Raw genomic sequence first — 24,763 nt, 5'->3', positions numbered from 1 at the left:
TGCGATTGCCACTGGGCACCTGCAATCTCTCCCTTTGAAGAGAGAACAGCGCTCTGCTGTTGTAAACACAGCAGACCATTGTTCTCTCTGGTATCAATGCAGAACTACTGTGTTTCTCCTATTTAGGAACACATGTCTCTGTATTGATTCCATAAGCCCATCCCCCCCAGTTAGAAAACACCCCCTAGGCTCACACTTAACCCTTTGATCGCCCCTGGGTTAACCCTTTCCCTGTCAGTGTCAATATTACAGTAACAGTGCAAATTCTTAGCACGGATTACTGTAGTAATGTCACTGGTCCCCCCAAAAGTGTCAAAAATGTCAGTTAGGGGTTCGATATGTCTGTCGCAATGTCTCAGTCCCGCTAAAAATCAATGATCGCCGCCATTACTAGTAAAAAAAAAAAAATAACATAAATCTTTCCCCTAGTTTGCAGATACGATAACTTTTACGCAAACCAATCTAAATAAGCTTATTGGGATTTTTTCTTGCCAAAAACATGTAGAGAATACAAATTGGCCTACAATGATGAAAAAGTTAGATTTTTACATTTCTTTTGGGGGGGGGGGGGTTATGTACCAGAAAGTGAAAAATATTGTTGTTTTTTTTTTCAGAATTGTGGCTCTTTGTTTATAGCGCAAAAAAATAGAAATCGCAGAGGTGATCAAATACCACCAAAAGAAAGCCCTATTTGTGGGGAAAAATGGGACATCAATTTTACTTGGGTACAGTGTTGCACGACCGCGCAATTGTTTTTTAAAATAACGCAATGCTGAATTGCAAAAAACGGCCTGGTCATTAAGGAGGAAAATCTTCGGTTAAAAGGCCCCTCCCTCCCCCTTGTCCCTTAGTATTGATTGTGTTTCTCCCACAGTGAAACGTTTTTTTTTTTTTCCTCTGACCAGAAGACCTAGAGAGTTGGATGGTACCCCTGTGAGGTAGATTTAGGAACGCCAGTGAGAGCCGCACGCCTCGAGCTTCTCACAGGTCTTCTCTTGATGTGGCACAGGTGCTTCGGACACAGTGTGGTGGTCCCTCCGCTTTGGTGCTCTGCTCAGTAGCTCGGGTCTCCTCCTGTCCTCCCCTGCATACAGTAGGCGCCAGGCTGCATAACATCAGCAGCGATGAGGGGAGGACTCAGCGTGCTCCAAGCCTCATTCTGAAACCGGAACTTCTGGTCTCAACAGGGAAGAGGCAGAGCTTGCACAGCGCGACCCCCTCCCCCTCCACTCTAACCACCTCCAATACCGGGCACTTTCACCCCTTTCCTTCCCAGACCAATTTTCAGCTTTCAATGCACTCGCACTTTGAATGACAATTACTCAGTCATGCTACACTGTACCCAAATTAAATTTTAATCATTTTGTTCACACAAATAGAGCTTTCTTTTGGTGGTATTTATTCACCACTGGGTTTTTATTTTTTGCTATAAAAAGCAAAAAAATAGCGAAAATTTTGAAAAAGAAACAATATTTTCTACTTTCTGCTTTAAAGGAAATCCAATAAAATCTAATTTCGTCATAAATTTATGCCAGAATGTATTCTGCTACATGTCTTTGGTAAAAAAAAATCCTGATAAGTGTATAAAAATAGGTCTGTGTGAAAGTTCTAGAGCCTACCATCTAGGCTACGTATCATTGAAAACTGATCAATCCTGATGTACGGACTTCCTATCTTATTTCTTGAGGCCCTAAAATGTCAGGACAGTGCAAATACCCCCCACATGAGCCCTTTTTGTAAATATGACAGTCCAAGGTATTTAGTAAGAGACATAGTGAGATTTTTTGCCCACAATAGTTTGGATAATGAAGAATTTATTATTTTTTTTCCCCCCCCCCACAAAATTGTCCTCTTAACAAGTTTCTTTACACAAAGTTGTCAATTTATCAGATATTTCTAACACATAGCATGTACATAGCAAAAATGACACCCCAAAATACATTCTGCTATTTCTCCTGAGTATGGCAATACCACATGTGTGAGACTTTTAAACAGCCTGACCAGATACAGAGGCCCAACATCCAAGTAGCACCATCAGGCATCCTAAAGGCATAAATTACACATTTCATTTCCTGAGTACCTATCGCATTTTTGAAGGCCCTGGATAATTTTTTAGCCACGTGAACAGATGATTCCTGGGACAGATGTGCGACAGATGTGGGACAGATGGTGATCGCTGGGACAGATGTTGATCAGTGGGACAGGTGTTTTTACTGTTTTGGGGACACTAGCTGGGGGTGATTAGTGAGTAAAAAGCAGTAAACTCACTGATCCCCCGACTGGCGGCACAGAACCGCTCTCCTTCTCCTCACTGACCGGCTCTGTGTGAGGAGAAGCAGAGCCGATCCCCATGACAACGGATGTGTTTACATTATATGATGGCTGTGATTGGACACAGCCGTCATGTGATCAGGAGGGCCAATCACAGAGCCCTCCTGCCGAGCGGTGTTGCGCTGTGTCTGGGGGACACAGGCACACCGTATCATGCAGCCACGCTATCTTCCTCTTTTTGAAGGAAGTTCATTAACATCCACTCAGGAGGAAGCTCCCACCCGGCCGTATGTGTGCAGTGGCCAGGTGGGAGATGGTTAAAGTCCATATGTGGTAGAATACATGTGGAAAGGGAGTGGACTGGCACGTAGATCCAGGAAATCCTCTGCAGCTCCCGAAGACAAATCTGGGATGCATCTCCTCAGTGGTATATGTAAGGAAGCACACTTACAGGGCACAAGAATTAAAAGGATCACTGAGTTAACACTTTTACCCCTTAACCCTGACGTAACACAAATATGCGTCCTTCGGCTTCAAGGGGTTGTATTGGGGTGATGCCTGCAGCTGCAAGCATCACCCCGGTACTGTTTTTAGAGCGGACAGTCGGCTTTCTTGTGATAACAACCGATGCAGCTAAGCAGCTGTTATCACAAGCAACGGGAGAGGAAGTCCTCTCACCGCCTATTGCTGCTCCGCTGGGTCTCCCCTCCCACTGGGTGCCCGAAGACCAGGGTCGTCATCAAGGGGGTACAGCCAGTACTCATGTATGGGGCCCTGGCACATAGGGGGGCCCGGACAGCAGGAAGATCGGTAGGATGACAGCATACCTCCCAACCTGGGCAGGACTGTCCCGCTGTACAGAGGCTTTGTCCGGCATAATTCTGGTGATAAATTTTCCCTCTTAGCTCAGAAGGACCTGATGCAGTGGGAACATTTAGAACAGCCAGGGATTGGCTAACAAACCAGCTGGGTGTGCACTATGCAGAGACTGCACCTGTCAAATTCATGCTGTGATGTCGGTAATGGGCTGGACTGCTACTCAGACCCGCCCCCTGTGTCAAGCAACACGTGCATAGGGAAGAAGGAGAAGGAAGATATGGCAGCCAGCAACAGAAAAGTATTTTAGAATGGTAATCATGTGGAAGATGGGGGACCTTTGAGGAAGATAAGGGCAGAGGAGAGGTGTGTGTGTGTTGCAGAGGTTGTAGCAGCTGGGAAGAGGTGCAGTACAGAGGCATTTACTTACATTCGCTACTATGTACAGCTTGGTATGGCACTACTCCCGGTTTTTAACATTGGCCTCAATGGAGAATATTGGTCAACTTGGTATGGCACTGCTCCCTGTCTAACATTTGCATCTATGGGAAATCTTGGTCAGCTTAGTAAGGCACTACTCCCTATCTAGCACTCTCCTGAACCCTGTGCATAATGCACTCCAGAACCCTGCATTCTGTATCTAGCATTCTCCTGAACGTATTCCTGACCCCTGCACTCTGTACGTAATGCATTCCTGACCCCTGCACTCTGTACGGGGATGGGGTTGTGAATTTGTGGAGGGATTTGGGGGGTTGCGCTATGAGGGGTAATTCGGAGGGATTTCTGCTAGGAAGAGGGGTTAGGGGAGGGGGTGATAATATAATTTTGATATTTTCGGTGGAGGGGGGGGGGGCTGTCAGGTAGGCTGTATGGGGCCCCAGGATTTCTAGCGGCAACCCTGCCGAAGACCCAAACTAAGCCGGAATCTGCTTTGATCCGGTCTCTGATCTAGTAACCTGGAAGCTATGTCATGACTTGCTGTTACTGAAGCCTTAAAGGCATCAGATTTAAAAAAAAATTACAGTATTCAAAACAGCCAAGCTTGGCATTTAAATGCTTTTAATGCAAAGGGGGGGTTACGGGTCTACAAGACCCCAGATCCCTCCATATAGAGTACCTGTCACTGCCTATTACTGTCACAAGAGATTTTTAAATGTCTTGTGTCAGCAATAAAAGTGATAAATAAACACAATAAAATAAATAGGAAAAAAAATAAATAAAAATGAAGGCGCCCAATCCCTCCGTGTTCGCACGCAGAAGTGAACACATACGTAAGTCACACCCGCAAATGTAAACTGTTTTCAAACCACACATGTGAGGTATCAATGAGATTATTAATGCAAGAGCAATAATTCTAGCACTGGACCGCCTCTGTGGTTTTTAACAGGTAACCGTTAAAAATATTCATATGAGTCGCCTATGGAGATTTTTAAGTACCGTAGTTTGTTGCTATTCCACAAATGTGCGCAATGTTAATGCATGACATGTTGGGTATCTATTTACTGATGAAACATCATCTTTCACATTATACAAAAAAATTAGGCTAACTTTACTGTTTTTTTTTTTTTTTTTTAATTCATGAAAGTGTATTTCGTCCAAAAAAAATGCATTTGAAAAACCGATGCGCAACTGCAGTGTGACATAAAATATTGCAACAATCGCCATTTTATTCTCCATGCTCTCTGCTAAAAAAAAAACAATATATATGTGTGTGTGTGTGTGTGTGTGTGTGTGTATATATGTATGTATATGTGTGTATATATATATATATATATATATATATATATATGTGTGTTTGGGGGGGTTCTAAGTAATTTTCTAGTAAAAAAAAAAAATAATGCTGATTTTAAATTGTAAGCAGAAAAAAGCTTGAGCATGAAGGAGTTGATGAACAAAACATGCATTCGTAGTAAAAACATATGGTCCAACCCAAAGTGGCAGCATAGGATTGAACAGCCTGTGTGATCATCAAAAGAGCTGATCAGATTGGCTCTCCCACATGCTGACATCACTCTTTCTCTTGTTAGTGATTGCCTTTACTTGTGGTCATAGACATTGCCGGTTAGTTTTGTCCCGGAAGTTCTTTGGCGCCATACTGTGCTGCTGTCTGAGATCAGCTCCTTTTAATTATCACACAGGCTTTTCCATCTTATGCTGCAACTCTGAGTTGGACCATGAGTTTTTACTATTTAAGTGTGTCTTGTTCAATAAAGTGACCTCAGTGATCCTAATAATCCTTGCGCCCTGTCATTGTGCTCCCTTGTGTCCATGACTTTCAAAGAGTAACTCCACTTTCGTTGAGAAAAAACATTCCCCTCTGGGTGATCTCTGCACACTGCAAGGATTTTAACAAACTTTGCTGCAGATTCTGACCTTTTTGTTCTGAAGAAATCATTGTTTGTTCCTCTGTGCTGAGTCGGTCTAATGGGAGTGGTTTCATAATTACTATCAGCTGTGCAGCTGCAGGGCTCTAATGAGGAAAGCTGCTGGGCCTGCATCCCTTTAGACCTGTTCCTATTGGGAGTATCTCACCAAGAATAACATTTTTGTTGCAGGGGATGCCTGAAATCTGACTTGTATCTTAGGCAGACTTCTGGGAACATTGGTGAGCCAATCACACAAGCAGGAAATTATGTTTCTGGGGTGTGGTCAGTACACATTCTGTGTACAGGACACCTCCAGGTAGCCATATTGTATTGCATTTTCAGAAAATTACAACAGCTGCAGATTCATTCATTCATTCAATTACAATATGATTTGAGTCACAGTTGTTTTTTTTTTTTTTTTCTTTATTTGCTATTTTTTTCCACCATGAAAGTGGAGTTACCCTTTAAGCTTGCACATAATAGTTTATAGTAGCATAACTCAAAGGGTCAGGCCTTTCATTAATACTTTTTTATAGAACGGAAGAATCTAGTTGGCTGGCGACATCACTGCTATATTTTCTAATTCTGTCCTTTTTCACCTGAGACTTGTGGTGTTAACGCCCACCTTTTCACGTGCCTTTTCATGTACAGTATCTCACAAAAGTGAGTACACGCCTCACATTTTTGTAAATACTTTATTATATCTTTTATACCTTTTTCATGTGACAACACTGAAGAAATGGCACTTTGCTACAATGTAAAGTAGTGAGTGTACAGCTTGTCTAATAGTGTAAAATAACTCAACATACAGCCATTAATGTCTAAACCGCTGGCAACAAAAGTGAGTACACCCCTAAGTGAAAATGTCCCCTAATTGGGCCTAATTGATCATCCCCCCCCCCCCCCGTGTCAAGTAACTCATTAGTGTTACAAGGTCTCAGGTGTGAATGGGGAGCAGGTGTGTTAAATTTGGTGTTATCGCTCTCACTCTCTCATACTGGTCACTGGAAGTTCAGCATGGCACCTCATGGCAAAGAACTCTCTGAGGATCTGAAAAAAATAATTGTTGCTCTACATAAAGATGGCCGCCCTAGACTGTAGGAAGAGTGCCAAGACCCTGAAAGTGAGCTGCAGCACGGTGGCCAAGACCATACAGTGGTAACAGGACAGGTTCCACTCAGAACAGGCCTCGCCATGGTCGACCAAAAAAGTTGAGTGAACATGCAGATAACTGCCATAACCCCGGTATTTTCTTACACGGCCGGCGGTCCTCTTTCACATAAAAGTGCTCTCAGCTTTTATGAGCGGCGGGAGAAGTGCTCACCCTCCCTCCCACCACTTCCCAGTCGTTTTCCCCGCTTACCGGTAGCGGGGAAAACGATTTGATCCCTTGTGTTGCTGGGCAGGAAGTCGAGTGAAGGTAAAATGGACCCCACGTGACACTATGCCCTTGGAGGACCGGAGCGACGTCAAACGTCGCTTCCGCCCAATGGCCTTAACCACTTGCCGACCGCCGCACGACTATCTACGGCGGCGGTCAGCCCCTCACAGGCAAAGTGACGTAGGGCTACGTCACTAGCTTGTGAGGGTCTAGGGAGCGCGCGCGCCGCCGGAGGCGCGCTCCCGCGTGGTCACGGACCCCCCCCCCCCCCCCCCCGCGCGTGTGACCGGCGGACCCGATCGGCGGGGGAGAGGGAGAAAGTCAGGCAGCTTGTGTAAACAAGCTGCCTGTCATTCTCCCCTCTGTATGAGAGATTATCATATGGATCTACTATGTAGATCCGTTGATCACTCTGCATACAGCTGAAGCCACAGCCAATCACAGTTAGAATCACGCCCCTAGGGACACACACAGCCCCTCCCTCTCAAATAAAGTTAACCCCTTCACTACCAGTGCATTTTTACAGTAACAGTGCATATGTATAGCACTGATTACTGTAGAAATGTCACTGGTAACCCCAAAAGTGTCAAAAAAGTCAGTCAAGGGTCCGATCTGTCCGCCGCAATGTAGCAGTACCGCAAAAAAAATTGCAGATCGCCGCCATTACGCGTTAAAAAAAAAAAAACAACAAAAATCTTTCCCTTAGTTAGTAAACGCAATAACTTTTGCGCAAACCAATCAAAATACGCTTTTTGCGATTTTTTTTTTTTACCAAACATAGGTAGCATAAAACAAATTGGCCGAAAATGTTAAATTTTGATTTTTACATTTTTTTTTGGGGGGAATTTCATATAAAAAAAAGGGAAAAATATTGCTATTTTTGCAAAATTTACGCTCTTTTTTTGTTTATAGCGCGTGATCAAAAAATCGCACAGGTGATCAAATACCACCAAAAGAAAGCTCTGTTTGTGGGGAAAAAAGGACGCCAAATTCGTTTAGGTACAGCGTCGCATGACCGCGCAATTGTCCGTTAAAGTCACGCAGTGCCGAATCGCAAAATACCCCCTGGTCAGGAAGGGGGTAAAATCTTCCGGGGCTTAAGTGGTTAAAGGGCCAAATTTGTTTTTTTTTTTTTTTTTTATTTATTATTGCTTTTTAGGGTAAATGTGAGATCTGAGGTCTCTTTGACCCCAGATCTCACATTAAAGAGGACCTGTCCTGCCTGTCTCTATTACAAGGAATGTTTACATTCCTTGTAATAGGAATAAAAGTGATCAAAAATGTTTTTTTTTTTTAAAGGGTAAAGGGACAGTGTAAAAATAAAGTAAGAAAAACATTTTTTTTTAAACAACCCGTTCCTCAAAGCGTGCAACCCCTCCCTCGAACGCAAACGCAAGTCACGCCCACATATGTAAACGGTGTTCAAACCACACATGTAAGGTATCAGCATGATCACTGGAGTGAGAGCAATAATTCTAGCCCTGGACCTTCTCTGTAACTCTAAAACTGGTAACCTGTAGGAGTTTATGTACCAAAGTTTGTCGCCATTCCACAAGCGTGCACAATTTTGAAGCATGACGTGTTGGGTATAAATTTACTCAGCGTAACATTATCTTTCACAATATAGAAAAAAATTGGGCTAACTTTACTGTTTTTTTTTTTTTTTTTTTTAATTAAAAAAAAAGTGTATTTTTTCCAAAACAATTTACGATTGTAAGACCACTGCGCAATTATGTTGTGTCATAAAGTATTGCAAATATCTTCAATTTATTCTCTAAGGTCTCTGCTAAAAAAAATATATATAATGTTTGGGGGTTCAAGGTAATTTTCTAGCATAAAAATACAGATTTTTAACTTGTAAACAACAGATGTCAGAAATAGGCCTGGTCCTTAAGTGGTTAAACTTTAAGCTTACACAGTAATGTTGTTTATTAGTGTAAACAGAGTAGTGCGTTTAATCAGGTGTGTGTGTATATATAGGAATCTCATAAAAACCAATAAAAATAACAACACAATGTGAACAAAAGTGTGATCATAAATTGTAAATATTCCTAATCATGACTGTAAAACCCAAAGAAATGATAAAACTGAAAAAATAAAAGGAAAAAAAATGTGAAAAACGAAATAAAATCTGTAATGGTCGTGGGTATAGCCAAATGTCAGCTCATGACTCCAGATGCGTTATGTTCTCAAACGAACTTCTTCATCTGGTAGAGTAATTGGTAAAATCAACTGTCCCATCCTTTAGCTGTAATATCTCCGGTCAGAGCTGGTTCTGGAAATTGGTCTTGGAATGTAGCATCCTGCTTCCTTATCTCTCAAGGTTTTCTCTGTAGGAATAGAGACACACAAACTCTCCTATCATGCATGCGAGGGGGATGGGGGCCTCTATCACTAGAAATAGGTTCATCATAAAGCATCACTCGAACTACTGTGATTTATATAAAGTCTTACCTCTACCTAAATTTCTAGGTTCACATATATATATATATATATATATATATATATATATATATATATCTACGGCTACATTTAGTGAAAGATTCCTGACTCAGCCAATTCTTCCAACAATTACTACCCCAGCAATTTTTTAATTTTAGTTGTGTTTGTATTGTCCCAATACTGAAAATACACGTGAATTAGATGTGTTGATAAATGCACAGTGTAATTTTTTTTTTTTTTTCTTTCTTCTTTCTCCTAGGTGGACAGAACAGTTTAAACAGGAAGTTATTGCCAGTAGAATTGAAACTACGCGTACCCTCAGTCAAGCTATTGCCAAGTCAGAAAGTCCCCCTCGCTCTTGGGTGGTAGTCACTGGAGTGGGTAAATAAAGTATATATTTCTGTTTAGAGCCACTATTTAGACCCATACATTTACCACCTGGCCATGAACACAATACATGCCCCTCCTTGGGATGGTGGCTAGGGTTTTGACCTTTCTTCAAAAAGGTGTTGAACAGCGGTTAGCTTTGGTCACTATCAAAGGCCAAGTGTGGGCTCTGGCTGTGTTTTTCTAACACCCTATAACTACACATGCCCTGATTCGCACTTTTATTCAGGGGGTACACCATATGGCTTCCCCGAGGCGATCCCCGCTACCTCCGTGGGATCTGAATTTGGTATTATCTGTTCTTCACAAACCTTCCTTTGAGAACATTAGGGAAATTCCTCTGCTTGCCTTGTCTCATAAGGTTGCCTTTTTTGGTGGCTATTACTTCTGCCTGCAGAGTATCTGAATTGGCGGCGTTGTCCTGCCGCTCACCTTATTTGGTGGTCCACAGAGATAAAGTGGTACTCCTACTCCTAATCAGTCGTTTCCTTCTAAGGTGTTTGATTTTTCATTTGAATGAAGACATTGTGCTGCCTTCACTTTGTCCTAAGCCCAAGCATCCCAAGGAAATTGCATTGCATTCTTTGGATGTGGTCCTGGCAATTACAGTTTACCTGGCAACTACTGAGTCGTTCAAAAAATCAGATGCTCTATTTGTCCTTACCGAAGGATCTCGTAAAGGATTGGCTGCGTCTGCTGCAACCATATCTAGATGGATCAGACAGACAGTAGTTTAGGCTTATTCGCTGAAAGGTCAGGTTCCTCCTTTCCCTGTGAAGGCACATTCTACTAGGACGCTGAGTGCCTCTTGGGCTTTTCGCCATCAGGCGTCAGTGCTGCAAGTTTGCAAGGCGGCAACTTGGTCGTCTGTGCACACGTTCACAAAATTCTTCGGATGCCTCTTTTGGCTGCAAGGTTTTGCAAGCTGCTGTCTAAAAGAGAAAATTTTTTTTCTCTTTGAGGGTATATGCTTTTTCTGGGTGAGCTCCAGTTGTTCCTGGTTGAGCTCCATGTTACCTGGTTGGCAAAGTTTAGCCTTGGAGAATTACGTTCTTTTTTGCATTGTTTTTCCCACCCCATATGCAAATACTGCTTTGGGACGTTCCCATGGTCAAGAAGATATGGAGCTGCGTCTGTCAATGAAAGATAGAGAAAACTAGATTTTTGACTTCTAATTATGAGTGGGATGGGGTTTTTTTCTTCGAAACACTGCTTACAACAAAATTGAGAGCTTTTTTCCTGCCTTGTGTCCTACTCCTGTAGGGGGCAGCATAACCCAATGCTCAAGAAGATATGGAGCTTCGTCTGTCAACTGTCTGCTGACAGTATTAGGACAGGAGATGTACCAGGGGATTGGAGGAAGGCTAACGTGATTCCGATATTCAAAAAGGGCCAGAGACATATCCCGGGAAATTATAGGCCTGTCAGTCTGACATCAATAATATGTAAACTTTTGGAGGGGATGATAAGGGACTATATCGTAGAGTATGCTAAAGACAACAACATCATCAGTAGTAACCAGCACGGGTTTACAAATGGGCGTTCTTGTCAAACCAATCTCTTAGCATTCTACGAGGAAGTGAGCTGTGAGCTAGATAGGGGGAGACCAGTGGATGTGGTGTACTTGGATTTCGCTAAGGCGTTTGATACAGTTCCCCACAAGCGCTTAATTTATAAAATAAGGTCTGCAGGTATCGACAGCAGGGTTTGCTCTTGGATACGGAATTGGCTAAAAGGCCGTGTCCAAAGGGTAGTAATAAACAGCGCATACTCAGACTGGTCTGAGGTAGTAAGCGGGGTGCCCCAGGGCTCAGTCCTGGGACCAACCTTGTTCAATTTATTCATAAACAGCATTGAGGAAGGGATCAGTAGTTCGTTATCAGTTTTTGCAGATGACACAAAATTGGCCAGGGCAATAACTGCACAGCATGAAGCAGATATCCTACAGAATGACCTGGACAAAATTACGGAGTGGGCAACGACATGGCAAATGAGGTTTAATGTGGAGAAGTGTAAGGTTTTGCACTTGGGGACCAAAAACATAAAAACACAATACACGTTAGGAGGGGAACCCTTGGGGGAATCAAAAATGGAGAAAGATTTGGGAGTCTTAGTTGATGATAGATTAGGCAACAGCATGCAATGCCAAGCGGCAGCTTCCAAAGCCAACAGAATATTAGCATGCATAAAGAAAGGGATGTATTCCAGAGATAAGACTATAATCCTTCCACTTTATAAAACTCTGGTCCGACCGCATCTGGAGTATTCTGTCCAGTTCTGGTCGCCAGTCCTCAGGAGGGATGTGTTGGAGCTGGAGAAAGTCCAGAGAAGGGCAACTAAACTGATTAGGGGGTTGGAGGACCTTACCTATGAAGAGCGGCTGCAATCGCTCGATTTATTTTCCCTGGAGAAAAGACGTCTGAGAGGGGACATGATAGCAATTTATAAATATCTTAATGGGGATCTCAGCTTAGAAGAAAAGCTGTTCATTCGAAGGAATTGCATGAGGACTCGAGGACATACAATGCGATTAGAGGAGAAGCGTTTTAACCTCAGGCAACGTGGGGGGTTCTTTACTGTTAGGGCTACAAGATTGTGGAATTGTCTACCACAAGAGGTGGTTTCTGCGGGTAGTATGGTGACTTTCAAAAGACTCTTAGACTTACATCTCAAGGATCAGGAGATTGAGGGCTATGTTAGATGATTACAGTCACACACACCTACACAGGTTGAACTGGATGGACTATTGTCTTTATTCAACCTCGCCTACTATGTAACTATGTAACTATGTAACTTCAGAGAAAAGGATTTTACGGTAAGTCAAAAATCCAGTTTTTTTATGTCTGTGCATCAGAAACATACAGGACACAGTTTGCTGTTTATCTGCCTTTTCAAACACAAGATGAAAATCAGTAGATTGCGTCTTCTAGGAATTTACATCATGTGAGTTTAGGTTTTATGACTGTCCTTTAGCTATTTACTTCCTCTGTGGACCCTAAGAAAGCAGTAAATTGGGTACAATGGCAGTATTGCAGTGATGTTTTTAGTGGAACAGTGGTGTAGAAACCTATTATTGATCAAGTCTTGTAGAAACCTTGACAAAAATTATTTCTCTATCGCTCATTGACAGACGTAGTCCTCGGTGATACAGCACCTTCGGGTTATGTTGCCTCCACAGGAGTAGGACTAGACAGGAAATGAAAAATGCTCTGGCCAGACCCCAGGGGCAGTCCCAGAGGGTATATCCTCTCTCTCTCTGCCACAGAAAATCAGTTTTTTTCTGTCTAGTCAGGAGTAAGGACCTAGATACCTTGCTGGGATCTTCGATCCTGGCAGGATTTTTTTCTTAGAAAATAATTTTTTAAGACAGCTTTTTTTCTCCAGTGTTCCTGTGAGATCTTCAAGCAAGAAAACTGAACTGGGCAACGGGCTGGATGTTGAGATCCAGTGGTCACCCCAGTTCAGCCTACGAGCGCGTGCAGGCCATAGCTCCGCGCTGGGTCGGCCGCGACATAGTCCCACTGGACGGGGACTGACCCCGCGAGTTAAACGTCTCGCTGAAACGCCAAAGACCATGAGTCACGGCGCCCGTATTGGTCGACAGCCCTCCTACCTCGGTGGAGAGGGGTACTGTCAGGAGTTGGCGCCCGCCTGGTTCCGGTATGGTGAGTAGTATGTTCCCCCTTTCCCCCTGACGGGTCTTGTGGTGAACGCGGGCCCCTCTCTGTAATGGTAAGGATGGGTTCCCCTCTATCCTACAACATGTCACAGATCCCCCTAATTGAGTGTGATTTTTGTGTACAAAAAGCCAGGAGGCTTGGTTTGGGAGCTGACAATCTAATTGTAAAAATGTGTAAATGATTGTAGTCAGTGGCAGTACTAGAACTTTACTGTGATAGTATAAGGTATCCTACCTGTCAGTAGCCACAGGGCGATGTCTATACATGTATACTGCATTCCAGATCATTCCTCCAGCTAAGCAGATGCCTCCCGACGGCCACGGCCCGCTAGGGTCCGGTACCTCCGACCACGCTGACCACCATGAGGGTGAAGGGTTGTGAGGCCGAGATCCTTCTGCAGATATGTAGATCGCACGAGGCCGCCATTTTGGTGTAGCCTCGTGTCTCCAGCATGGGGGCGGCCATGTTTGAGGTGACTCAAACACCTCATGGAGCCAGGGGGAGGAGCCGGCAGGCGTGTTAAGGGGCGGAGCCGCCTCTTTTACCCAGGAAATAGGGCCAAAGACTTCCTGTCTGTAACAAGACAAGCACTGAGCAAGCTGATGAAAACTTCTGTGCATCAGGGATGAGCCTTGGGGTCTGTCTCTCTCTCTCTGTGGGGTCCAAAAAGGCAGGTAACACTGAGGGGCGCTGTTACGACTGGGGGACACAAAAAAAAAAAAAAAGTTTTTTTTTTTTTTTTTACTTTGTCATTTTTTGTCGCTGGCAAGTGTCTTGTATAATCATTGACCCTGCCGCATTGGTATCCCCACCTGATCCCCTCAAGGTGGCCGCAGGACCCTTCAGTACCCCACTTGTTTTTAATGCATTATCGGCAGTTTTGGAGTCTTTGGTATCCCGGGTGGAGGTGGCCTGTCAGGGACGGGGATCAAGAAGCGACCCCCGCCTACCCCTATTGTTTATCAGATACTTCAGATACGGATTCGGAACTGGTCAATGCAGTTGCAGGTCCCTCTTAGGGGGCTGTTGTCTCAGGTAATATCTCCTCGGCAGTGAGGAGCACGTTTCTGCCTCCGCCATAGCACAAGAGTGGTGGATGCACTAGTTGTGTCCGTCCGGGAAACCTTTAGTCTTGAGGTTACACCGGCAGAGGTAGCTGAAACTGAGATTCCTTTTTTGGTACTTGTTAGCCTACCAAAAGGGCGAAGGATTTTCCTTTACCCAAATGGGGTCGTTTAGAAACGAACCCCTGTTATTTCCAAACGCATGGCTAGGTGCTATCCGTTTGAGGAATTCCTCTTTATAGGATAGACGGTACCACCTGCTGTCTTGCCACAGACTGTTAGGATAAAAAGACCTCGTAACTAACGAGGACCTTCCTTTTCTGCTCATATAGAGTTGTTCGTTCCGCGAGGGCGGGCGATAAGGCGAAACCCTCCAAAGCCCCTTTAGAGGGGTTTCAAAGGGCGCTGGTCGGGTAAACAAAGAGTCCGGCTCAGCCAAGCCTGAAGAATATAGCCTGATGCGCCCCTACCCATCTCTGGGGTGGGGGGGGGGATGTCTTCACCGGTTTCTGGAGGACACAGGATCGAGTTTCGATCACTTCCACCGGTGCGATTCTTCCCTTCTAACATTGAACGGTTTCAGGGGTTCTATTCGAACCTATTCACAATGCCCAGGAAAGAGGGCAAGGTGCGTCCAAATCTGGACTTGGGAAGAAATAGTCCATCCGTACAGTGGTGGCCTCCCTGCATCAAAGAGATTTCCTGGCGTCCATAGACATATAGGATGCCTATCTTTATATCCCCATCATCGCAGGACATCAGCGTTTTTTCGCTTTCCCAAAGATCATCCCTGGTTCCCACCAGGAGACTGAACTATCTGGGCCTAAGGTTGGATACATCCTGGGCAAGAGAGTTTCTCCTTGCTGGGAAACTCCAGAAGGTTCAGTCAACGATTCGGATGTTGCTGTCCGTCAATTGGCTGGGACTGATGGTGGCCTTCTTAGAGGCAGTACCGTATACCCAGTCTCATACCCGAATTCTCCTGAAGGAGATTCTTTTTTAATGGAATCAGAATTCCGATTCCCTGGACAATCGGATCCGGTTGAGCGAGCGGACCAGGAAGTCTCCGATGCTCAACCAGGGGAAGTCATTTCTTCCGATAGTATCCAGATTACCAATAAGGGTATCGGAACTGAGAGCGATCAGATTTTGTCTGATTTACTGGATCGAGCAGCTCTAGAGCAGCCCGATTCGGATCCAATCGCATATGGCCTCTTCATCCAGAGGTTTTTCCCTAGCTGTCCCTTCATTGGGACATCCCAGATGTGGATCTGTTGGCACCTTGGCCTAACAGGAAGGTGCGGAGGTTTGTAGCTCGCGCCACAATCTTCTAGCGGACGCAGCAGAAACGCTGATCGCCCCGTGGGGGCAGCATCAGCTACGGCATGCCTTCCATCCTCTCAAGTTGCTGCGGGAACTTCTTCGCAGGATAGAGGTGGAGGGAATTCCAGTTATTCTGGAAATTCCAGATTGACCTCGTCGAGCCTGGTACGTCGACTTGGCGAGGCTAGTCGCGGACGCTCCTTGGAGACTTCCTCTCAGGGAGGATTTGCGGTCTCAGGGACCGATCTTCCATCTTGCTTTACAGTCGCTGGCTTAATGGCCTGGCCATTGAGACCCAGGTACTGAAGGACAAGGGAGTGTCAGCTTCAGTTATTCCTACCTCCAGTTAAAGCAAGGAAAGCGACTTCCAGCACATGGAAGTCTTCTATTGCATGGTGTGAATCTATTGGATTTCCCCCCACAGACCTATTCGGTGACCCGAATTTTGGTCTGTCTGCAACAAGGGGTTGAGCAGAAACTATCCTTGAGCACGATCAAGGGTCAGGTTTTCGGCGTTAGCAATCTTCTTTCAAGAAACCTTTGGCTAATCATTCCTTGGTGCGGAATTTCATCCAGGGGGTGCGACATCTGGCTCCGCCAGTGTGTGCACCCTTACCGCCTGGTATCTTAATTTAGTGTGGTCGGTTCTTCAGAAACTTCTCTTTGAAGATATTAGGGAGATTCCCTTGCTTACATTCCCAGAAGGTGGCCTTCTTGGTGGCCATTACTTCTGTACGCAGGGTGTCAGAACTGGCCGCATTATCCTGTCGTTCCCCAGATCTGGTGGTTCATAGGGATAAGGTGGTTCTTCTTCCGAATCCATCCTTCCTTCCTAAAGTGGTTTTCGTAAGATGGACTCACTTTTTGTGATCACGGATAGCCCTTGAAGGGGGTTGCCTGTGTCTGCCGCGACCATATCTACATGGATCAGTCAGACGGTGGTACAGGCTTATTCTATTAAGGGTCGGAATCCTCCGTTCCCTGTTAGGGCGCACTTCACTCGAGCGATCAGTACTTCCTGGGCCTTTCGCCATCAGGCGTCAGTGGTCCAGGTATGTAAAGCGGCCACCTGGTCGTCGGTACATACCTTTACAAAATTTTATAAAATTGATGTGATGGCATCGGCGGATGCCTCATTTGGCCGCAAGGTTTTGCAGGCCGCAATTTGAGGAGACCGGTGGTCTACCTCGAGGGTTTTTTTCTGTTTGAAAATTTTTTTGTTGAGTCTCATCATTAAGGATGAGCATTGTAAACTTCTAGTTGGCACCGGTTGGCCCTTCTAGATTTGGATTTGATTTCCATTTTCCCACCCCTCATTTGTGATACTGCTCTGGGACTTCCCGAAGGTGCTGTATCACCGAGGACTACGTCTGTCAATGAGCGATAGAGAAAAATGGATTTTTGTAAAATCTTACCGTAAAATCCTTTTCTCTTAGCTCATTGACAGACGTAGTACCCGCCCCTCTGTTTTTGAGTTGGGTTGGGTTAAATTCTCTAAGCACTGCTTTTGTGACATAACTGATTTGCTGTGGCAGAGAGAGAGAGGATATACCCTCTGGGACTGCCCCTGGGGTCTGGCCAGAGCATTTTTCATTTCCTGTCTAGTCCTACTCCTGTGGAGGCAACATAACCCGAAGGTGCTGTATCACCGAGGACTACGTCTGTCAATGAGCTAAGAGAAAAGGATTTTACGGTAAGATTTTACAAAAATCCATTTTTTCTGTACTTTGTTTACAGGGTATTATCCTCCAAGTCCGACACAACAGTATACAGAGAATAGCCCTGGAGGAGATGCAGACTTTCTCTCCCGTCTGGTTAAGGATTGGGAGGATGTAGCAGGGCTGCCACTAGTTGATGACAAATCTGTGACACAGCTGACAAAAGTGCGATCCGGTATGTAAACAGAAGTTTCTAAAATACACCAAAGTAAGTCACTAAAGGTTATCTTAGAAAACATCTTTTGTCTGTAAGGAAACTACACATATTTGGAGATAATTCAAATTATGCTAAACTCTATTTTGTACCTAAATGTGATAAGCTAAATAAAAGCTTTTCCTAAAGTTTAACTAAAAGCAAAGCTTTTTTTTTTTTTTTTTCTTTTTTTTAAATTTTGGATATTGTGAATTGGGATTAGAACGTCTGTCAGTTTTTATTGCTGTCTGTGCCCCTGTTACGTAGATTCACCCTCTTTGTCCTGTGTACTATTATGAACGTGAAAGTAAAGAAAATCCCACATTTTGGGTTGTCCCCAGAAAAGTAAGAGGGGAAATTTCACTAGTTCTAATGACCGGGGGGGGGGGGGGGGGGGCAAGGAATTCGCTTAATTTGAAGAGAGTTACTGTTTGGCTGTGGGACAGGAAGTGGAGGGAATTCTCAGCAATGGGACACAGATGGCAAAAAATAAATAAACTGACAGGTGTATAACTCCTCCTTTTACTCTATCCAAAATGGGGAAAAAAAAAAACGTTTTCCCTATAGCTCTACTTTAAATAACCTTTGGTTATCAGAAATGAATGATAAAAAAGTATATCTAAAGTTTTTGTTTTGAGTAGTGAATGGTTAAAACCCCTGGTAGGGAAGGTAAATCTGTCCATTAGGGACATAGCAATAACAATCTGGCAGTGGATTTAACATTCCTGACAGACTCCATGGCAGCATACGTTCGGGTAGGCCCCGCCTCCTCTCCTACCTCATAGGACCACACTCCCATAAATCTTTGCTCCCTTTCAGCATCAGTGTTCCTTTTTTGTCCTCCTCATACATACGGTGTTATGTTCCTACAAACGGTCCGATATATTGGAAGCAGGATGGGTCACGGAGCCTCCGCTAAGCCCTGGCTATTAGCAGGGTATGGAGGGGGCAATGGAAGAGACCCTCAGCAGGAGCTCTGTGGTCTGGCCGAGAGAGCCCAGCTGCGGCGGGTGGCCAATATTTGCCCGAAGATACAGCCTGGTGTTGCGTCTCCTGGACCTATCCCTGCTTGGGCAGGGTGGTAAGCCCTGTTATGGGACCAATTTTTATCTTTTCTATCCTTTGTTGTTATGCTCGTGGACGATCTGTGTGTCTCATGTCTATGTTGCCCCTTTTTTTTCTTTTTTCCAATAGGCTTATTGTGTTTTATTGTGCAGTCCGGGTTCACTCTAGCTCCCTTTTGAGGCTCTCACGGTTACTTACGTTTCCCTCTGGCTCCCGGTCCCGCCGCAGCCGCTATTGCGGCCGCCGCTTCCGGGTTGTGCGGCGCGTCTGCGCATGCGCAGTACGCTCCAAGTATAGGATTTGGCGCGCGTGTGCGGGAGCGACGTGTGACGTCACTCGCGCACGCGCAGTGCCCTCCGACGGCCGCAGGGCGGCCTGTTTGAATGGGAAGTGCGGCCAGAGCGGGTGGGATGGTTAGCATAGCGATAGCCTTCCTCAATCTCTGGATTAAGCATTTGTAAGGTAAGGTCTTACAGTTACTGTGCCTGTTAAACTTTATTTCAACTTGCCACTCCTGTAAAGATGCTCAGCATTCCTGTACTTTTCCTTCAGCTGGGAAAGAGATTGCCCTGTATAGTTCAAGCTAGGGACTCGTCTCCGCCCCCTAGTGGCCAGCCCGCTCATACCAGGTATGTGCTGGGCGAAGAAGGGGGGGTGGGGTGGGGAGAGCTCTGTGCTATATGTCAGTTTCTCCTCTTTCTATGCCTTCTGTCTGTCTCCAGCTCCTCTAGGTCTGACCAGCAGCCCAGCGCACGCAGTGTAGACAGACATTCAAAATCGCAACACCAGCACTCCTCATCCAGGTCCAGGCGCAGTTCCCCACATAGCAGGGAATGGGAAGGCCGGTCTTCTTCCGCAAACATCACGGCTGCTCAGAACGCCCGCAAGGGAAGAAGTGTTGGGGTTGTGGTACCTCAGTACCGGATGGTTCTTCTCTGTGCATTACATGCTATACCCAAGCCACAGGCGAACGGGAAAGCTCGGACCAGCATATTGAGGAGGTTGTGCGCAGAGTCCTCAAGGACTCCCTCGCTGAGCTGCATCGGCCAAGTACCTCTGCAGGGCCGTCACGCTCACCGGATAGAGATCTCCTGGCTCAAGATCCGTTTGAGTTCTCCCAACCCAACCACCCTTCCATTTTCCCTTCAGAGTCTGATTCCGATTCGGATGACTCCGGTACAGGGTGAGTTCAGCCTTGTCTTCACCTTGGTCAGGGCGGTGAGAGAAACTCTTGACTGGGAAGATCCTGCTCTTCAGGCCGGACCTACTGTCACAAGGTCCTACTCTTCACCCGTGTCCGGTGCGTCTGCTCCTCAAGGTTTGGTTCTTGAGAGGGGGAGGTTGGAGGCCCTCGGGCGCCCAGAAGAGGTGATTCCTACTCTTATAAGTTCTGGAAGAGGCAGCACCAACAGAGTTTATGAGAGAATCTGGTCAAGATTTGTCAGTCATCAACTTCCGGTGACCTAGTTCAGTGGTCACACCGACGGTTCAACAGATCCTCAGCTTCCTGCAGTCTGGCCTGGATCTCTCTTTATCAGTGAGCTCACTCCGGGTGCAAGCTTCAGCCATTTCGGCTTTCACCGGAATTTCATGGGTAAAACATCAGTTAGTCCAGCAGTTTTTCAAGGGTGCGGTCAGGCTTAGGCCTCAAAGAAAACTGAGGTTTCCTAAGTGGGATCTACCACTAGTTTTGGATTTCTTTTCTTCCATAGATATGGATTCTATGTCTGTTGAGCTTACGCTGAAGACGGCATTTTTGGTGGCTATCACTTCTGCCAAAAGGGTTTCCGAAATCCATAGTCTGGGAGCAAAAGAACCGTTCTCGACCTTCTTCCAGGACAGGGTGGTCCTAATTCCTATGCTGGGGTCAAATCCGAAGGTTACCTCCGTCTTCCATGAACATGTGGATATAGTTCTTCCCACCTTCAGAACCAGTGAGGGATCTCCAGTCCATCCCCTAGATGTCGGCAACGCCTTAAAAGTCTACTTGGAAGTTACATCCTCTTTCCGTCAGTCGGATTTTCTTTTTGTTCTTCTCCAAGGGAAGAGAGGAGGAATGCGTGCATCTTCTAGAGCGATAGCTGAGTGGATTGTTCAGGCTATTCAGTGGGCCTACAGAGCAAAGGGCTTGGCCCCTCCGGAGGCGGTTACGGCTCATTCGTCTAGAAGCATTTCTACGTCTTGGGCAGTATCTAAACATGTCGCACCTGAGGTGATCTGCAGAACAGCCTCCTGGTCATCTATCAACACTTTTCTTTCCCATTATTGTGTTGAGCCTGCTGCATTATCCTCTGTTAATTTTGGCATTCAAGTCCTGTCAGTTGACGGTGCCATTTAAAGTTTCTTTTTGTTCAGCATCTTCCCACCCGGGAATGTATAGCGAGTTATTTCCCGAACGTATGCTGCCATGGAGTCTGTCAGGAAAACGGAAAATTGATATCAAATACTTACCGTAATTTTCCTTTCCTGATGGACTCCATGGCAGCAGGAGTCCCCTCCCGATTCCTGAGTAGGCTAGTTACAGAACACTGATGCTGAAAGGGAGCAAAGATTTATGGGAGTGGGGTCCTATGAGGTAGGAGAGGAGGCGGGGCCTACCCGAACGTATGCTGCCATGGAGTCCATCAGGAAAGGAAAATTACGGTAAGTATTTGATATCAATTTTCCGTTTTTTCTGCACTCTATTCAAAACTAAAAACAAAAAAAATAAAAATTTGAGATAATAATACTAAATAAACACCCCAATGAACTACAGGTTAAATAAACATGCAATTATTAGTGTTCTAAGATTATTTAGATTATTTTAGCCTTATACCTCTGCTAGCATTCAAATCAGAATTTTTGTTACTTTTACTGGTAAGGATCATTTGGGGTATGCAGGTCTCCTGTGATTCCCTGATATTCAAACAAACTAGTACAGGACAAGGAAAGTGCTTTCATTATTCTTTATGCTGTATATAAAGTAAAAAAAAAAATCTTCTTTTTCCATCCCAAACACTTACACTAAATAAAATTGCAGAGCTCTAAACAGTTGCTAGCTGTAGCTTCTAACTGCCAGGTATGGAGGCTTTGTTTACATTGGCTCTGACTGAGCTGCTGAGCTGGCTTTTACCATAGTCCAACACCTAAACGTATGTGGGCTACATTAGCTCTGGAAATATGTATATATTAAGGCATTACAGAGCAGTGCAGTATGGTTATCCGCATGTTCAGTGACAGCCGATGTAAACAAAGCCACTTTACTTGTTTGCTGGAAGCTGCAGTTGGCACCCATCTAGTTACATGTCTTTACTTGTTTGTGTTTAGAAGGGCAAGAAAAAAAGGTGTTTTAAAAGCCTTTAATATAATTGTAGTCCCATTTTAAGCTAACAATTTACAAATTAATATGAAAGATAACTTTAACATGTAATAGATATTTATATTTACATTGTGTTTTCTTAAAACAAGTTTGAGCTGGAAAAAAAGTTAGACCTTAGAAATGTGCTGACTTGTATAAGACAAAAGTAAACTAGTCAAAACGTGCAGTATATCTTGTTGCCAGCAGATGACACTGTTCCCCTACATTTTATCATTTTATCACGGTACTTGATGTTGTTATGAGCACATTTTTAAAATGATCTTTTTAAATTATGATGAGTTTTTAAAGTCTCTCAATAGAAAGCATTCTATTAATTGCTATTTTTGAAGCTCAAGTAGCAGGTTTGTTTGGTTTAGGGCAGGGGTCAGCAACCGTAGATCGCAATCTACCAGAGGATTGCGGCCAGGTGACTGGTAGATTGAGATCTGGGATTGCTAACCCGCCGTCCCAGAGCATCAAACGGAGTGCAGTGCAGAGAGACTACTTGTAAAGTTGGAGCTGTAGTGGGGAGCAAGAGCTGCATAAGCTGATGCCTCCACTGTAGTGCTGACTCCTGTCCCATGTCATGAGTGATACCAACTGCACTTCATCTCTTATCCAAGCTAGTGATCACCAGAGTTGTGCCAGCAGCAGGAAAGAAGAGATCTTCAGGTCAGTGTGAAGCAATATACTGGGCATAATACTATAGGGATGATTTCACACTGATGCGCTGCAGTTTACCCACACTGCAGGTGCATTGCAGTATACCTGCAGCTTTCCTGCGGGTTTACTGCACTTAGCCATAGACTTCTATTATATCCTGCTATATCCTATTATTTCCTGCAGGCTCGGTGCACTTTCAGAAAGTGCGCCATGACTGCAGGATATAATGGAAGTCTATGGCAAAGCACAGCTAACCAAGGAAAGTTGCAGATGCACTATGCTGCAACCACGGTGTAGGTAAACTGCAGCACATTGGTGTGAAAGCAGCCTTAAAGGGGGTTTAGAACAATAAGGGTTAATTTACATTTGCAGTTTAGGGAGTGGCAAATCTCCATAGTTAAGATGTGTTTTTATCACCCCTGCCCCAACAGCACCCCTTTTATCTCCAGTGGCCAGTGGTGTACACTTCACGACCACAGCAGGAGTTCTACGTCCTGTCATAGTTGGTGGGTGTAGCATCTACCAAGCATGACCCATTCAAATGAGTGAGGCCACTCTGCAAGTGCCCTGCAACCTTGTGCAGTACAGAAAACGAGGGAGTAAAGCTGGCAGCGTTGTGTTGCTTTCTGACCACCTGCTTTAACCCCTTGGACCCCGCAAAAGCATGCAGTTGCGGGGCGCTTGCAGAGTGGCCCCATTTAGTTAATGGGTCGTGATTGTTTAAATCAGGTGTGAGGAAGCGACACTGTGCCCAGTGATCTTTGACTTCTCCCATGTTGTTCAGGTAGATCTCCACTTTTTTAAGGTTGCCTATCCCTGGTTTAGGGTAATAAAAAGTGATAATTAATTTGATTAAAACGCACTCAATTTATAAGGCTGCTGTTCTTTACTTCATTTATCTCCATGCCCTGGAATATCTTAGATTCTAAACACAAGTTCTGATGAGAAATATTCACTCTCCCACCATCAGACTGAGACCGTTGTCAGTTAATTGAGTACTGCTTATTCTCTTTTTGTTTTTTTCCTACAAGGTGTTGTGCTGGGTCGCAATGGGGGTGCCCTTCCCACCATGCTGTGGCCTTTCCGGTTGTGTCTTGGTGGTACTGTGGGTTCTGGAAGGCAGGCATTCCCTTGGATTCACATTGATGATCTATGCAGTTTGTTATGTCACACAATCGAGCAAGACGAAGGTGTTGGTGGAGTTCTGAATGCAGTGTCTCCCTCCTCAGTCAACGATACTAATGCTGATTTTACTCGAGCCCTGAGTAAGGCGTTGGGACGTCCTGCATTGTTCTTCACGCCAGCCTTTGCTGTGCAACTGCTACTGGGAAACGACAGAGCTCCGATGTTACTTGAAGGGCAGAGGGTTGTCCCAGAGAGGACTCTACAAAGTGGATTTACCTTCCTATATCCAGACCTTGACTCTGCACTTGCTGAACTTTTGCGCTAAAAGAATATTTTAATTTGTTGATACTGTGCAACATCGAACTGTAACACAGGTTTTGAAATGGGAGCTGTACTGTGCTTATAGAGAGTGGTATTTTCTTAGTTGCTTTATTTGACTTGAGATCACATTTTTACAGCTCTAGGTCTATGTCTTTTTTTTTTTTTTTTGGTTATTTTGGAGACTGTCAGCACTGTTATTTAAAGCTAGTGATTGCCCTCTAATTCCCTGCGCAAAGTAGTGAAGCTTGTGTTCCCATAACTGCTGTTGCTGAAAGGTCACTGGCAATTAGCAAGGGCCTGCCACCCTGAACAAAGAAAAGGTTAAAGTGGATCGAAACCCTAACCTCAAGACATTCAGTTAGCTAAATTACTGTGTATCGGAAGTAATTGGCATTTGTAAATAAAAGTAAAGCTTTATTAATATATATATATATATATATATATATATATTATATTCCTCTAGGTGGATTCTGCATCAATCCGATGCTGCACCTTCCCCCCGCTGCCTCTTTAGTTGGAACGGAGCAATCAAACACCGCTGATTACTTAGTTTTCCCCTCCGCTCTGAACAGAGGACTCTGATTTTCGGTCACCGGCTCTCTGCTCTGCGC

General features: G+C 44.8%; 1 protein-coding gene across 1 annotated transcript in view; it reads left to right on the top strand.

The window, feature by feature from the left end:
* SDR39U1 (short chain dehydrogenase/reductase family 39U member 1) overlaps positions 1 to 24,171 on the top strand; it is a 40,015-nt gene extending 15,844 nt beyond the window's left edge. Inside the window, exons 4-6 of the mRNA XM_082244053.1 lie at positions 9,536 to 9,657; positions 17,468 to 17,623; positions 23,738 to 24,171. Of these exons, the coding sequence (XP_082100179.1) occupies positions 9,536 to 9,657; positions 17,468 to 17,623; positions 23,738 to 24,156 (697 nt within the window). The 3' untranslated portion in view covers positions 24,157 to 24,171. The remainder of the gene's footprint in view (positions 1 to 9,535; positions 9,658 to 17,467; positions 17,624 to 23,737) is intronic.
* Positions 24,172 to 24,763: the final 592 nt, after the last annotated feature.

This window comes from Pelophylax lessonae (genome assembly GCF_965119305.1).
Source record: "Pelophylax lessonae genome assembly, chromosome: 1".
NCBI classification, from domain to species: domain Eukaryota; kingdom Metazoa; phylum Chordata; class Amphibia; order Anura; family Ranidae; genus Pelophylax; species Pelophylax lessonae.
Note: the sequence above shows the minus strand (reverse complement) of the source record. Positions and strands in the feature narration are given on the sequence as shown.